Raw genomic sequence first — 15699 nt, 5'->3', positions numbered from 1 at the left:
GTACTTCAGACCTATTGTACTAGTAGGTCTGTCTTCACTGGACTTGGTTCCTACTCATCCTGTGGGTCTCTGCTTAAATACCATTTCCTTAGAAAGATTGTCCCTGTGCCCTCCCCCACACACCCATTCTCACACAGTATCTTCTAATTTTCCTTCACAACTATTACAGTTTGTAATTATGCAAATACATACATACATCTGTTTATATATGCATTTGTCTTCCACAGAACAGTGCCCAGCATATAGCAGACAATAAATGAAAGTAGAATTCTGAATGAACACAAGGAGAACTATGGGTTTTATTTTTATTTTTTGCAATCTATATCTTCTAAATCTTTTTCTACAATTAACATAGACAGCTTGCTAATAATTAAGACAGTATTTCTACCCTACTGGTTCCTCAAACTCAAACTAATATTCTTCTCTCCTAAGCTTTAATGATTGTGAAATCCTAAGAATTCTTCTATAAAAAATCTTTCTGATCAATCCTGTTTGCTCTATCCAAGACCCGAGCACCAAATTTCACAAGTTCTAATAACCTCAAGCCTACTAACAATCTTCCTGTCTCCAGTTTTTCCATCTACCAATCCTTTCTAAACACAAAACAGTCTTCTAGCCAGGGCACAGTGGTTCACGCCTGTTATCCCAGCACTTTAGGAGTCCAGGACAGGCAGACTGCTTGAGCCCAGGAGTTTGAGAGTAGCTTGGGCAACATGACGAAGCCCCATCTCTACATAAAATACAAAAATTAGCCAAGCGGGCCGGGCGCGGTGGCTCACACTTGTAATCTCAGCACTTTGGGAGGCCGAGGCAGGCGGATCACGAGGTCAGGAGATCGAGACCATGGTGAAACCCCGTCTCTACTAAAAATACAAAAAAATTAGCCAGGCGTGGTGGCGGGCGCCTGTAGTCTCAGCTACTCGGAGAGGCTGAGGCAGGAGAATGGCGTGAACCCAGGAGGTGGAGCTTGCAGTGAGCCGAGATTGCGCCACTGCACTCCAGCCTGGGCGACAGAGTGAGACTCTGTCTCAAAAAAAAAAATTAGCCAACCATGGTTGTGCATGCCTGTAGTCCCACTACTCAGAAGCTGACGTGGGAGGACCATTTGAGCCCGGAAAGCAGAGGCTGCAGTGAGTCGAGATCGCGCCACTGCACTCCAGCCTGGGATGACAGAGTGAGACTCTGTCTCAAAACAATAAAAATAAAAATAAAAATAAAAATAAACTTACAGCTTTCCTTCTACTCTCTTATACGTACCAGTCATGATTAAGACTACAGAGACTGTGAAAGGGAACCATACTTTACTTGTATAATGTTTCTAGCCCAGCACTCTGAAACTGCCCAGATCATAAAGGACCCTCAACTATTTGAGGACAAGCAGACAAAGAAGAGATTAATGGATAGGTGGGTGGATGGATAAATAGAACATTATAAGTTCAAATTTTACAAACAATTTCTAAATATTTCACGATCTTGTGAAAATCATTAAAATGTATGTGAAAACAATTTTCTAATTCAAAATTTCATAGAAGCCATCTTAAAAGAGTATTTGTGACAATCAAATAGAAGTTAATCCCGAAACTAATTTCCAGTCAGCTTCAAAACTGCTTTGTGATTAGAATTCCCTAGCAGGTTCCGTTCCAAGTCCTGGCTCCCCTACTCCCCTAGAATGGAATGCCCACACTTTAATAAATTTTGCAGTGCCCAGCTCCACTCCCCTCTGCTCCTTCCCCTCCCTGAACAGCCTCAGCCTAAATTACTACTTCCCCTGAACTGAATATTTAGTTTCTACTCCCCACCTAGCTCTTAAGACAGTACTACTGGACACTGTAATTCTAATTCTCAAGTCTCATCTCTCTGCTGTTGGACTGTAAACTTGAAGAGGCTAGGACTTCTCATGTTACTTTTTATTTCCAAACCCATTTATCATTATACTGCACCAAGTATAATCTCATAGTTCAGTGCAATTTTGCCAATTATTGGTCCCACATCTTTCCCCACTCTCAAGCCCCTTGGAGATGAGGCCTTAGTAGTCAAAGAACCTCACAATGAGGCGGAAATGAAAAATGATCAAATCAAAAGACAGATAAGAGGAAAAAAACTTCAATGAAATAGAAAAGGGTTACGAGCTACTGCCTTGTCCAAGAGACCCAGTCCTACCACCTTCAGTGAAGATCCTGGCCTTGAAGTCAGGCAGCAACCCTTCTGCCTAAAAATAGAGTGCCATCGGCCGGGCACGGTGGCTCACGCCTGTAATCCCAGCACTTTGGGAGGCCAAGCCTGGCGGATCACGAGGTCAGGAGATCCAGACCATCCTGGCTAACATGGTGAAACCCCATCTCTACTAAAAATACAAAAAATTAGTTGGGCGTGGTGGCGGGTGCCTGTAGTCCCAGCTATTCGGGAGGCTGAGGCAGGAGAATGGCATGAACCTGGGAGGCAGAGCTTGCAGTGAGCTGAGATCGCGCCACTGCACTCCAGCCTGGGTGACAGAGCGAGACTCCGTCTCAAAAAAAAAAAAAAAAAATAGGGTGGCATCAAAAAGATAAGGTGAGGCTGGGCACAATGGTTCACATCTGTAATCCCAGCACTTTGGGAGGCCGAGGTAGGAGGATCACTCGAGCCCAGGAGTTTGAGACCAACTTGGGCAACACAGCAAAACCCCATCTCTACAAAAAATACAAAAATTAGCCAGGTGTGGTGGTGCACGTCTGTAGTCCCAGCTACTTGGAAGGCTAAGGTGAGAGGATCACCTGAGCCCAGCAAGTTTGAGGCTGCAGTGAGCAGAGATCACACCACTGGACTCCAGCCTGGGCGACAGAACAGACCTTGTCTCAAAAAAAAAAAAACAAAAACAAAAAAAACAAAAACACAAAGCTGAGAATATGGAAAGGTGGAGAGAACTGGTGATCACAAGGGCTGGAAGAGGTCAAGGCCTTTTGAGTTTTCTGATTTGGAGCATCAAGGCGTAATGAAACTTAATACTTATTGTGCACCAACTATCAGGCACTTTACATGTGCTATTTTATTTAATTGTCACTAGAGTCATTTTGGAGGCTTCGAGGCTACTGATATCTCTGGAGGCTAAGCAGTATCTGGAAAAGAAGAATCATGGAATCAATTCCAAGGATTCTTTAAGGAAGACTCTGGGCTTGACCTAAAAATCAGAAGTCGGACCAGGCGCAGTGGCTCACGCCTGTAATCCCAGCACTTTGGGAGGCAGAGGCAGGCAGATCACGAGGTCAGGAGATTGAGACCATCCTGGCTAACACGGTGAGACCTCGTCTCTACTAAAAATACAAAAAATTAGCTGGGCGTGGTGGTGGGTTCCTGTAGTCCCAGCTACTCGGGAGGCTGAGGCAGGAGAATGGCGTGAACCCGGGAGGCGGAGCTTGCAGTGAGCCGAGATCGCACCACTGCACTCCAGCCTGGGCGACAGAGCGAGACTCCGTCTCAAAAAAGAAAAATAAATAAATAAAAAATAAAAAAATAAAAATCAGAAGTCGAGTGGTACTTCAGGTTTCCAGATTTCCCAAACCAGTTTCGCCAGGAATTACAAAAAGAAAACTGACCAGAGGTTCAGAACAAAGTCAGAGATAAATATACCTACTATGTGCCCATAAAAATTAAAATTGTTAAGGCCGGGTGCGATGGCTCACACCTGTAATCCCAGCACTTTGGGAGGCCGAGGTGGGCAGATCACGAGGTCAGGAGATCGAGACCATCCTGGCTAACACGATGAAACCCCGTCTCAACTAAAAATAGAAAAAATTAGCCAGGAATGGTGGCGGGCCCCTGTAGTTCCAGCTACTTGGGAGGCTGAGGCAGGAGAATGGCATGAACCCGGGAGGCGGAGCTTGCGGTGAGCAGAGATCTGGCCACTGCACTCCAGCGTGGGCAACAGAGCGAGACACCGTCTCAAAAAAAAAAAAAAAAATTAAAATTTTTAAAAAAATAAAGGCATAGATGAGCATCTGAATTTGAGTAAAACGTTCAGTAAGCCCAGCATATAAAGTGCAAGAGAACCAAGAAATAGTAAAAATAACGGAAATATTAAACACTTGTCACTTGTCAAGACCACTATAAACTTTAACTTACCTCTCTAGGCTAGGTAATTACCCATTTGCATTTGTTCAGCACCATGCGGTTTTCAAAGCACTCACATATGCCAACACATTGGACCCCTACAACTTAGAGGCTTTTGGACCGAACACAAAAGTAGGCCCATTTTGCCCAGGAGAAAACTAAGGTTCTAAAATTCAAAATATTTATTCTAATTCTTTCAACTAGTCAAGGGCAAGGCTAGGAGTCAAGAACACAGCAGTCTTGCAGGTCCTGATCCAAAGCATCCCCCCATGTACATCCTTACTGCACCTAACACATACTCCCATTAAAGTTAGTAATTCAGAAGAGACAGGCAGGATAAAGTTAATAATTCATTTTATTGAAATCATTTGCAAATCTGTCTTCTATGCAGACTGAATGCTCCCTAAAAGCAAAAAACTTTTCTTTGTGGCCGGGGGCACAGCGGCTCACACCTGTGATCCCAGCACTTTGGGAGGCCAGGAGTTCAAGACCAGTTTGGCCAACATGGTGAAACCCTGTCTTTACTAAAAGTACAAAAATTAGCTGGGCACGGTGGCATGTGCCTGTAATCCCAGCTACTTGGGAGGCTGAGACACAAGGATTGCTTGAACCCAGGAGGAGGAGGTTGCATGAGCCAAGATCATGCCACTGCACCCCAGTCTGGGCAACAGAGCAAGACTTGGTCTCAAAAAAAAAAAAAAAAAAAAAAAATATATATATATATATATATAAATATATAAAAATAATATATATATTTATATATAAATATGTAAAAAAATATATATGTTTATATATAAATATGTAAAAATAATATATATGTTTATATATAAATATGTAAAAATAATATATATGTTTATATATAAATATGTAAATATATTTATATATAAATATATAAATATAATATATATAATATATATAAATATATAAAAATAATATATATTTACATATAAATATATAAAAATTATATTTATATATAAATATATAAAAATATATATATTTATATATAAATATATAAAAATAATATATATAAATATATATAAAAATATATATATTTATATATAAATATATATAAAAATATATATATTTATATATAAATATATAAAAATATATATTTATATATAAATATATTAAAAATAATATATATTATTATATATAATAATAAATATAAATATATATAAATACATATAAAATACATATATAAATATAAATATATTTTTTTCTTTGTAACCCCAGCATCTAGCAAAGGGATGAATGGCACAGAGAAGGTGTTCAACACTTGGATTAAACGGAACATATAAATACTAAATAACCTCTGATTTCATTTTAGCTACACAACATGGTATAGACAAAAATTAAATGGTATGCTCCATTCAGTGACTGAACTGAAATTTAACTTCTTAAGTGCTATTTCTGAGGTTATTTTGTTAATATGGTATAAACTGTTCAGCATTTCCATTTAAGAAACTGGAACTAGAAAATGAAACCAGAGTAAAAATAACCATTAGCAACTTTTACATACAGTTTCTTAATTTCTAATCTGTCCCAGAAGGTAGTGGTGGAATACAAAGTTTGCCTAAATATTATCAATAAAAATAACTTTTACCTTAAAATTTTAACTCATAAGTTCCTACATGCAGTTCAGTATGCTAAAATTGTTCCTCTTCCTATTGAACTACAAGCGAAATTTTATTGCAATAAAAATTCCTATCAGAGAAAAAGATTTCCAAACCTCAACTAAGCACAAGCTTATAATTTTCAATACTGACTTATTTCAATGTTTCTCATCCTTTATTTCATCATTGTTCCCTTAAGAAGTACTTCCAGATTTTTTCCTTATTACCTTCTCCTCCATGAAATTTTAACATGATGGAATATACATATTTGTTTGTACACTGTAAGTGTGCCTTTTTATATACAAGAGGAGTAAGATTTTTTTTTTTTTTTGAGACAGAGTCTCGCTCTGTTGCCCAGGCTGGAGTGCAGTGGTGCAATCTGGGCTCACTGCAAGCTCCGCCTCTCAGGTTCACGCCATTCTCCTGCCCCAGCCTCCCGAGTAGCTGGGACTACAGGAGCCCGCCACCACGCCCAGCTAATTTCTTTGTATTTTTTTTAGTAGAGACGGGCTTTCACCATGCTAGCCAGGATGTTCTCGATCTCCTGACCTAGTGATCCACCCGCCTCAACTCCCAAAGTGCTGGGATTACAGGCGTGAGCCACCGCGCCCGGCCAAGAGTAAGAATTCTTTCACTACCACGCCCAGAACCAAGTTTCACTCCCTTGGCAATGACATTACCACACTGGGAATACATAATTTACTTAATAAAGTCAGTAATCTACTTAACTAATAATAAAGTAAACGTATTAAGTAAATTTAATAAGTAAATTTACTTTAATAAATAATATTAACTTACTTAATAAATTATGTTTTTTTTTTTTTTTTTGAGACAGAGTCTTGCTCTGTTGCCCAGGCTGGAGTGCAGTGGCATGATCTCGGCTCACTGCAACCTCCACCTCCTGGGTTCATGCGATTCTCCTGCCTCAGCCTCCCGAGTAGCTGGGATTTCAGGTGCTTACCACCCTGCCTGGCTTAATTTTTGTATTTTTAGTAGAGATGGGGTTTCACCATGTTGGCCAGGTTGGTCACTAACTCCCTGCCTCAGGTAATCCCCCTTGCCTCAGCCTCCCAAAGTGCTGGGATTATAGGCATGAGCCACCACACCCGCCAGGGTTAGGTAAATTATGTATTCTTAATGTGAGTAATGTCATCGTACCGAGTGACTGCCAAATGCCAGCCTGAAATATATGACATCAATAAATTATAGAACAGGCCAGGCGAGGTGGCTCATGTCTGTAATCCCAGCACTTTGGGAGGCCAACATGGGTGGATCACATAAGGTCATGAGTTTGAGACCAGTCTGGCCAACATGGCGAAACCCTGTCTCTACTAAAAATACAAAAAGTACCCCTGTGTGGTGGCGAGCGCCTGTAATCCAAGCTACTCAGAAGGTTGAGGCAGGAGAATCGCTTGAATCCAGGAGGCGGAGGCTGCACTGAGCATAGATCGCACCACTGCACTCCAGCCTGGGTAACAAAGCAAGACTGTCTCAGAAGAGAAAAAAAAAAAAATTCTAGAACAGCAACATAATTTAGTTTTGTAGTTTACTATATGAGCTTTGACACACAGAACTAAAATGAATGAACTTGAAGACAGACATGTTCTTCAGTGAATTTGTACTTAGTAAAGGGCCTCTCAGAGCATGTGCTCAGTAAACATTTGATGAATGGATGGAAACTGTTAGAATCCTAGATGTGTGGTAATCCTAGATTAGAAGCAGTTACGCTGCTTCTAAATGTCATTTAGCAAGATGAGAACCTGGAGACAGGCCACAGAAATGTGGACTTCGTAGGCCGGGCGCGGTGGCTCACGCTTGTAATCCCAGCACTTTGGGAGGCCGAGGCGGGCGGATCACGAGGTCAGGAGATCGAGACCACGGTGAAACCCCGTCTCTACTAAAAAATACAAAAAATTAGCCGGGCGCGGTGGCGGGCGCCTGTAGTCCCAGCTACTCGGAGGCTGAGGCAGGAGAATGGCGTGAACCCGGGAGGCGGAGCTTGCAGTGAGCCGAGATGGCGCCACTGCACTCCAGCCTGGGCGACAGAGCGAGACTCTGTCTCAAAAAAAAAAAAAAAAAAAAAAAAAAAAAAAAAAAAAAAAAGAAATGTGGACTTCGTATCTCAAATCACTTAAAATTCAACTCACGACAACCCTGGAAACCTGGAATTTTCTGTAGTTAATTTTCAGGAAGGAAAAAAAAAAGATGAAAACCTTAAGCTAAAACAAACAGTTCCTGTTCGGTACTTTTCAACCTTCCTGATTCACTAAATGCTTTGAGTATCTAATGAAACCTCTGTTCTCTTTCACCAAGAAAACACACAACTGCAGAGTATTCACAAAGTTTCTCAGCTCTGTTCACTCCAATTTAAGAACTTCTCCATTAAAGGAATATGTAAACCAAATACAATGTATTAAGTTTAAAAATAAATTTTTTTGTTGTTGTTTAAAATGTTATTCTTAAAAGTGACCAGAAACATCCTTTTTGGCAATACACTGTACTTTAATATTAGTTGTGTTTTTGCAGATGAGAGGTTTACCAAACAGGAAGAGAAACAGCCTATGTTCTAAATATATTTGTAATACCTAAGTCAAAAACCTCAAAATGTGCTAGATTACATTGTAATACTGTACAATGCTACTGAAACAGGTTGCAGTCTTCCCTGCTTTGATAAGAGAAACCTAAAGCCAAAAACATCAATTTCAAAATGAAGCCAGGTTTCCACTTTTGGCACTTGTCGGGACACTTATTAAAAAGCAGCAGCATGGCCGGGCACAGTGGCTCGCGCCCAGCCCTTTGGGAAGGCGAGGCGGGCGGATCACTTGAGGCCAAGAGTTTGAGACCAGCCTGGCCAACACGGTGAAACCCCATCTCCACTAAAAATACAAAAATTAGCTGGGCATGGTGGCAGGCGCCCGTAATCCTAGCTACGTGGGAGGCTGAGGCAGGAGAATCACTTCAACCCGGGAGGTGGAGTTGGAGTGGGCCAAGATGGCGCCATTGCACTTCAGCCTGGCGATAAGAGCAAGACTCCATCTCAAAAAAAAAAAAAAGGAGGAGGAGGACAAGCACTGTCTTTTTGTGCTGCTTCAAAGGGAGACTCACAACATGAAGATAAATCCTCTAAACAAAGACTACAGCATAGTTTGATACTATTTAATCTGATTAATAGCAGCAGAAAAGTTATGCTGTTGGGAGGGGGGAAGTTTGCAAAGACATAAAAAAGTGTACAGCCAAAAGTTTAACATTACGTAACAGAACAAGCATAATGCCTGATGCCTCCAGGGTCTTTTAAGATTTACATGTAAGATGATATTATAAAAGTGTATTTCTTTAAATATCAGAAAAATCCCCCAAATATTTCAAAATCTATCAAAATAACTTCAAAATACAATTCTTTTGTTTTGTCTTTTGAGACGGAGTTTCACTCTTGTCACCCAGGCTGGAGTACAGTAGCACAATCTTGGCTCGCTGCAACCTCCGCCTCTCAGGTTCAAGTGATTCTCCTGCCTCAGCCTCCCGAGTAGCTGGGATTACAGGTGCTCGCCACCATGTCTGGCTAATTTTTATATTTTTAGTAGAGACAGGGGTTCACCATGTTAGCCAGGCTTGTCTCGAACTCCTGACCTCAGGTGATCCATCCACCTCGACTTCCCAAAGTACTGGGATTACAGGCGTGAGCCACCGCACTCAGCCTTCAAAATACAATTCTAAAAGGTAATTCAAATGCTCCATACTAGAACTCTCAGGTAGTCCAAAATTAACAAATATCAAATATTAGTATAACTTACGAGATAAGTTAGTGAATATTTTGACCATATTGTAAAAGAATCCCAAAGCACTAAAAAGTAATTTCAACAGTATAAAACCTTGTCGAAAAGGTATAAGCAGACCAGGCGTGGTGGCTCACACATGTAATCCCAGAACTTTGGTTGGCCAAGGCCGGAAGACTGCTTGAGGCCAGGAGTTCGAGAGTGGGCAACATAGTGAGACCACGTCTCTACAAAAAAAAAAAATTTTTTTAATTAGCTGGGCATGATAGTGTGTGCCTATAGTCCCAGCTATTCAGGAGACTGAGGAGGGAGGATTGCTTGAGTTCAGGAGGTCAAGGTTGCAATGAGCCATGATCACACGGCCACACTTCAGTCTGGAAGACAAAGCTGTCTCAAAAGAAAAAAAGTACAATCAAATGGTTTAATGAACTTCAAAAGTAATTTTTGAGATCCTGTATATCTCATACTTGTGTTTAAACACCTGAAAAAAATAGATAAAAATTCACACCTTTAAAAAATATGAAGGAAATATCATTTGTATTAGAAACAACAAAAATTCATTAAAAACTCGAAGCCTTAATTATATTTTAAATCACTAAAACTCAGCACATCTGGAAATTCTGAATACTTGTTGAATGAATTTCTGATTTACAGATTTGATATGTGGAGATGGTGGACATCACCATACGTATAGAAAGGAAAACAATTTTTGTTAAGTTATACATCTTCATCACTATTGTACTTCAAAGCAGTGACCTTGGGAACCTTATTCCAAAAATGGAACACATCTTTGGAGCCCGTGTAAAAGCCACACAAAAGTCAGTTCCATCATTTTGGTTAATCTCAAGTATTTTACCCCATTATATATTATTTACCTCAAGTACTTACTTATTTTTCAAGATATAGAGTTAAGTTATTGTATTACAGTTCTTGTCTACAAGCATTAGAAACATTAGTAACTGATTCTGGCTATCTTTAAAAAGCAACTTTACTGGGAAGCTGTTGAAACTCACAACACTGAAAGACGACTGGAAAATCAGACTGGAAAAAAACAATGCCAACAGACCAGAGAAAGCAGCTCAAAGAACCATGCCAAAGAACAGTCTGATCCACACGCTGACATGACTCTAGAAAGGTCTCCAAAAAACCCTACAGCTCATTATTCTCTCAAGATCCAAAGCCCTGAAAGAAAACATACGATTGGACAAGTTTGGCTGCACGACAAAACAACAGGGGAATAACATGCTTCAAGAGTGCATCCTAGAGCCGGTCGCGGTAATCCCAACACTTTGGGAGGCTGAGGCGAGAGGATCACTTGAGGCCAGGAGTTCGAGGCTGCAGTGAGCTATGATCTCGCCACTGTACTCTAGCCTGGCGACAGAGCACAATCTGTCTTTTAAAAAAAAAAAAACAGGTGCGGTGGCTCATGCCTCTAATACCGGCACTTTGAGAGACTGAAGCAGGAGGATCACTTGAGGCCAGGAGTTCAAGACCAGCCTGAGACATGTGGTGAAATCCCTGTCTTTATAAAAAAAAAAAAAATTTTTTTTTAATTAGCTGGGCATGGTGGTGTGTGCCTGTGGTCCTAGCTCCTCGGGAAGCTGAGGCAGGAGGATCACTTTAGCCCAGGAGGTTGAGGCTGTAGTGAGCCAAGATCGCATCACTGCACTCCAGCCTGGGTGACAAAGAAAGACCCTGTCTCAAAAAAAGGCAACACACGCCGGGCGCGGTGGCTCACGCTTGTAATCCCAGCACTTTGGGAGGCCGAAGCGGGTGGATCACGAGGTCAGGAGATCGAGACCACAGTGAAACCCCGTCTCTACTAAAAATACAAAAAAAAAATTAGCCGGGCGTGGTGGCGGGCGCCTGTAGTCCCAGCTACTCGGAGAGGCTGAGGCAGGAGAATGGCGTGAACCCGGGAGGCGGAGCTTGCAGTGAGCCGAGATTGCGCCACTGCACTCCAGCCTGGGTGATAGAGCAAGACTCCGTCTCAAAAAAAAAAAAAAAAAAAAAAAAAAAAGCAACACACTATGGGGAAACCCTAAAGTAATACAAAACAAAGCAAAGATCTGGGGAGGAGTTAATAAATGTCCACAGCAGTACAATCAGAACCATCATATGGGATGACTATTTTTCCATTATACATGAAAACACTGAAGCTCAGAAGGCTTAAATTATATGTAAAAGCCAAAGAATACACTTTGGACAGGACTATAGAGTCTCTGCTTCTGCTATTCCATAGGCATACTCCAAATTATACTTGGCCACTGAAAATAATTAAATCTAACCTTAAAAGACTAAGATTTGCCACCAATGAAGACATTCAAACATATATGACACCAGTTATTTGTGGTAATCCTCAATAAAGCATCCTGAAAATATTCTATGGAAAGCATCTATGGAACAAACACACATACAGGGAAAGGAAAATACCTGGCACTTTTGCTGCCCCTCCCCCTCAAACACTGGGGCAATTAAAGAAATACTGCTAACTACTTGGCAATTGAATTTAGGTGTAAACTATCTGCCATCTTTACTGTGGTCTTTAAAGAATTAAATATTTATGCACTGATTCTCTGCCCAAGTGAGCATGAGAATCCTCTGAGGAGCCTAGGCATCTCTGTTTTATAAAAGCAAAAAAGAAATATCGTTGGTTAAAAAAAAAAAATCTGAAATGTGTACTTAAAGAAAAAAAAAAATCAATCACAATGACTTTAGACTCACCCCTAATAGGTAATCTGAAGCCAGACCATCTGCTTATTCAAAAACTGAACCTTCTGTTCATCAAAAAGGAGAGACTTGACTGAGAATATGTCAAAGTAATTTTTTAAATATTATAGATTATAAACATGTTAAAAATAAATTGGTAAGACAATAAGAACAAATGACAACCTCACACGATATGGATGAATCTCACATTGAACAAAAAGCAGACACAAAGTACAAAAAACTAGGCAAAATTAATCTATGCTGAATTCTAATATTAAGCCAGTGGTTACCCCTGAGGAATGGGTAGTGACTGGAAAGATATTCAAGTGGAGGGCTAGGGCTTCTGTTTCTTGCTCTAGGTACTGATTTAAAAAGTATATTCAGATAAGGTTATTAGCTCACATATATAAAATATTTCCACCATTAATGATTTGCTTAAATGCAAAGTTTAGCTTTGAAAGTTCTTAGGAGAATCCAGACATTAAAAAGATGAATGCTAAGTAAAAATCAGTTAAAGCAATGAGTTAGCATAAACGCCTGGGCTCAGGGTAAGAGAGCAATTCCTGCCTCCTAAAAAGAGTACTGTAAGTTAAAAATATGGTGGGGAGCCTCCCAAGGGAAAAACATATGAACAAATAAGTTGACAGGGCTGGTTATTAGAGTGTGAATACATGATGAGTTGGCTTGATGGCATGCACCTTGTAGTCCCAGCTACTCAGGGTGGATCGCTTGAGCCCAGGAGTTTGAGTGCAGCCTGGGCAACATCTTGAGACCTCCATCTCTTAAAAAAAAAAAAAAAATTTTAAGATGTGATGGGGCCGGGCGCGGTGGCTCACGCTTGTAATCCCAGCACTTTGGGAGGCCGAGGCGGGCGGATCAGACCACGGTGAAACTCCGTCTCTACTAAAAATACAAAAAAAAAAAATTAGCCGGGCGTGGTGGCGGGCGCCTGTAGTCCCAGCTACTCGGAGAGGCTGAGGCAGGAGAATGGCGTGAACCTGGGAGGCGGAGCTTGCAGTGAGCCGAGATCGTGCCACTGCACTCCAGCCTGGGTGACAGAGCGAGACTCCGTCTCAAAAAAAAAAAAAAAGATGTGATGAAAGGAAAAAAATATATAGGCTAATCCCTAAAAGCAATACAAAATCCCATACAAAAGTAATACAAAAACCCCTCAACTCTCTGGATTTGCCTAAAAAAAAAAAGAGAGAGAAAAAATTTCCCTATGTGGTTGAATTCAGGAAGAAATGCTCACAATAAGCTAGCAAGCATCTGGACCTTAGCCATGACTAGCAAAGTATAATGAGTGACTCCTGATGCAAAATAAACAGAACACATGGTTTCAATTACCTGCCAAAGAACTTTGAATTGTTTAAATTATGTGAGTACGGTTAAACTTCGACAAATTATTTAGATTATCTTCTTGAGAACCAATCACCAAAAAACAGCATGTTAATACGCTTCACCTTAAACATTTAGAGCAAGGGTGTCCAACCTTTTGGCTTCCCTGGGCCACACATAAAATACACTAACACTAGCAATAGCTGATGAGCTTTAAAAAAATATATATTGCAAAAAAAAAAAATCTCATAATGTTTTAAGAAAGTTTACCAATTTATGTTGGGCCGCATTTAAAGCCATCCTGGGCCACATTTGGCCCGCGGGTTGGACAAGCTTGATTTAGAGTAACATGTACTTGAAAAAACAAATAGGTACTTCCTCACTATAATTTCTCAGTGTGACTCAGAACACCAAAAGCTTATTTTTTAGTTTTTTTTTTTTTTTTAGGTTTTTGTTTTTCACCGAGTTTTATCCACACGGAAAAGTCTCAAAAACTATAAACCAAAATGTTCACTCAGGAATATGTTTTAATTTTGCTTTTTTTTTTGTATTTTCTAAAATGTCTATAATGATGTTATTTTTGTCCAAAAAGAAAAATGTTCATGGCTGGGCGTGGTGGCTCAAACCTGTAATCTCAGCACTTTGGGAGGCCGAGGCGAGTGGATCACTTGAGGTCAGGAGTTCAAAAGCAGCCTGACAAACATGGTGAAACCCCGTCTCTACTAAAAATACAAACATTAGCAGGGTGTGGTGGTGCATGCCTGTAATCCCACCTACTAGGGAGGCCGAGGCAGGAGAATCGCTTGAACCTGGGGAGAGGGAGGTTGCAGTGAGCCCAGATGGCGCCACTGCACTCCAGGCCTGGGCGACAGAGCAAGATTCCGTCTAAAAAAAGAAAAAAAAAGACAAATGTTTATAATCAAGATTTCCAATTTTGAAGGCTAAAGTTGAATATTTTCTAAAAATTACATTACTAGGACACTATACACCTAGTTTACTTTTTCATCCAAAGAACAAGGAACTGCACATACAGCCTGCTTTATCATCACAACTCAATAATTAAACAGGTACAGCAGCCCTTTCACAGCCAGAGGAACATCAACTTTTTTCAAGGTTACTGTTATTAAAACCTGAGAAATGGGAAACCAAGATGTGGCAGATGCCCTAGACATATCTATCAAGCTAACCGTTAGTTCATTAGATTTCTAAATAAGAAAGGTCCATATAAACAGTCCATATAAAACTCGCCTATATCTAGTAAGTTTCAGTGACCAAGAATGGTTATGTTGTTTTGTAAGACTTTTTTTTTGCCCACCTTCCTGAATTTGGAAAACTTTCTTAAAATCAGGCCTGGGCGCGGTGGCCCAAGCCTGTAATTTCAGCACTTTGGGAGGCCGAGGCAGGCGGATCACTAGGTCAAGAGATCGAGACCATCCTGGCCGACATGGTGAAACCCCGTCTCTACTAAAGACATGAAAATTGGCTGGGTATGGCGGCGTACGTCCGTAGTCCCAGCTACTCGGGAGACTGAGGCAGGAGAATCGCTTGAACCCGGGAGGCAGACGTTGCAGTGAGTGGAGATCGCGCCACAGCACTCCAGCCTGGGCAACAGAGTGAGGCTCCGTCTCAAAAACAAAACAAAACAAACAAAATTAGCCGGGCATGGTGGCGCATGCCTGTAATCTCAGTTACTCAAGAGGCTCAGGCAGGAGAATCGCTTGAACCCGGGAGGCGGAAGTTTCGGTGAGCTGAAATCGCGACATTGCACTCCAGCCTGGGCAACAAAAGCGAAACTCCGTCTCCACATAAATAATCATTTTTGTAGGCAAATATAACAAATACAGCAAAACGTCATAGAACCTAGAAAGAGCATATAGGCATATGTATCTATCACTTTTTCAACTTTTCTGTGTGTGAAAATTTTGGACACTGAAGTGAAAATAAACGCTTTCAAAGTCAGAATACAAAGAATTATCTATTGCAACTTCAACCCACCTGAAGCTTTGAGGCCTTTGATCAACTCACAAACCTACATTTCAAGCACTCGATGAAAAAGCCCTTTCTTAAGAGGGCAAGACTTTGAGATTCATCAACTGATAAAATATAAAAGCGATACTAAAAATAATCTCACCTAATGCAAGTTCACCTAGAAAGTCATTTACCAGAAAATTTCATGAGAA

At 40.6% G+C, this 15699-nt stretch overlaps 1 protein-coding gene across 3 annotated transcripts in view; it reads right to left on the bottom strand.

Moving 5' to 3' along the window:
* The window catches only part of GOLPH3 (golgi phosphoprotein 3), a 61305-nt gene that overhangs the window by 44068 nt on the left and 1538 nt on the right, over positions 1–15699 (bottom strand). The window contains exon 2 of one of the 3 annotated variants that reach the window (XM_063619915.1): positions 14297–14404. The exons of the other annotated variants lie outside the window; for them this stretch is intronic. Within the exon in view, the coding sequence (XP_063475985.1) occupies positions 14297–14404 (108 nt within the window). The remainder of the gene's footprint in view (positions 1–14296; positions 14405–15699) is intronic. 3 annotated transcript variants of the gene reach the window in all.

This window comes from Symphalangus syndactylus, chromosome 16, assembly GCF_028878055.3.
Source record: "Symphalangus syndactylus isolate Jambi chromosome 16, NHGRI_mSymSyn1-v2.1_pri, whole genome shotgun sequence".
In the NCBI taxonomy this organism is placed as follows: Eukaryota; Metazoa; Chordata; class Mammalia; order Primates; family Hylobatidae; genus Symphalangus; species Symphalangus syndactylus.
This window is presented reverse-complemented; position numbering and strand designations above follow the sequence as displayed.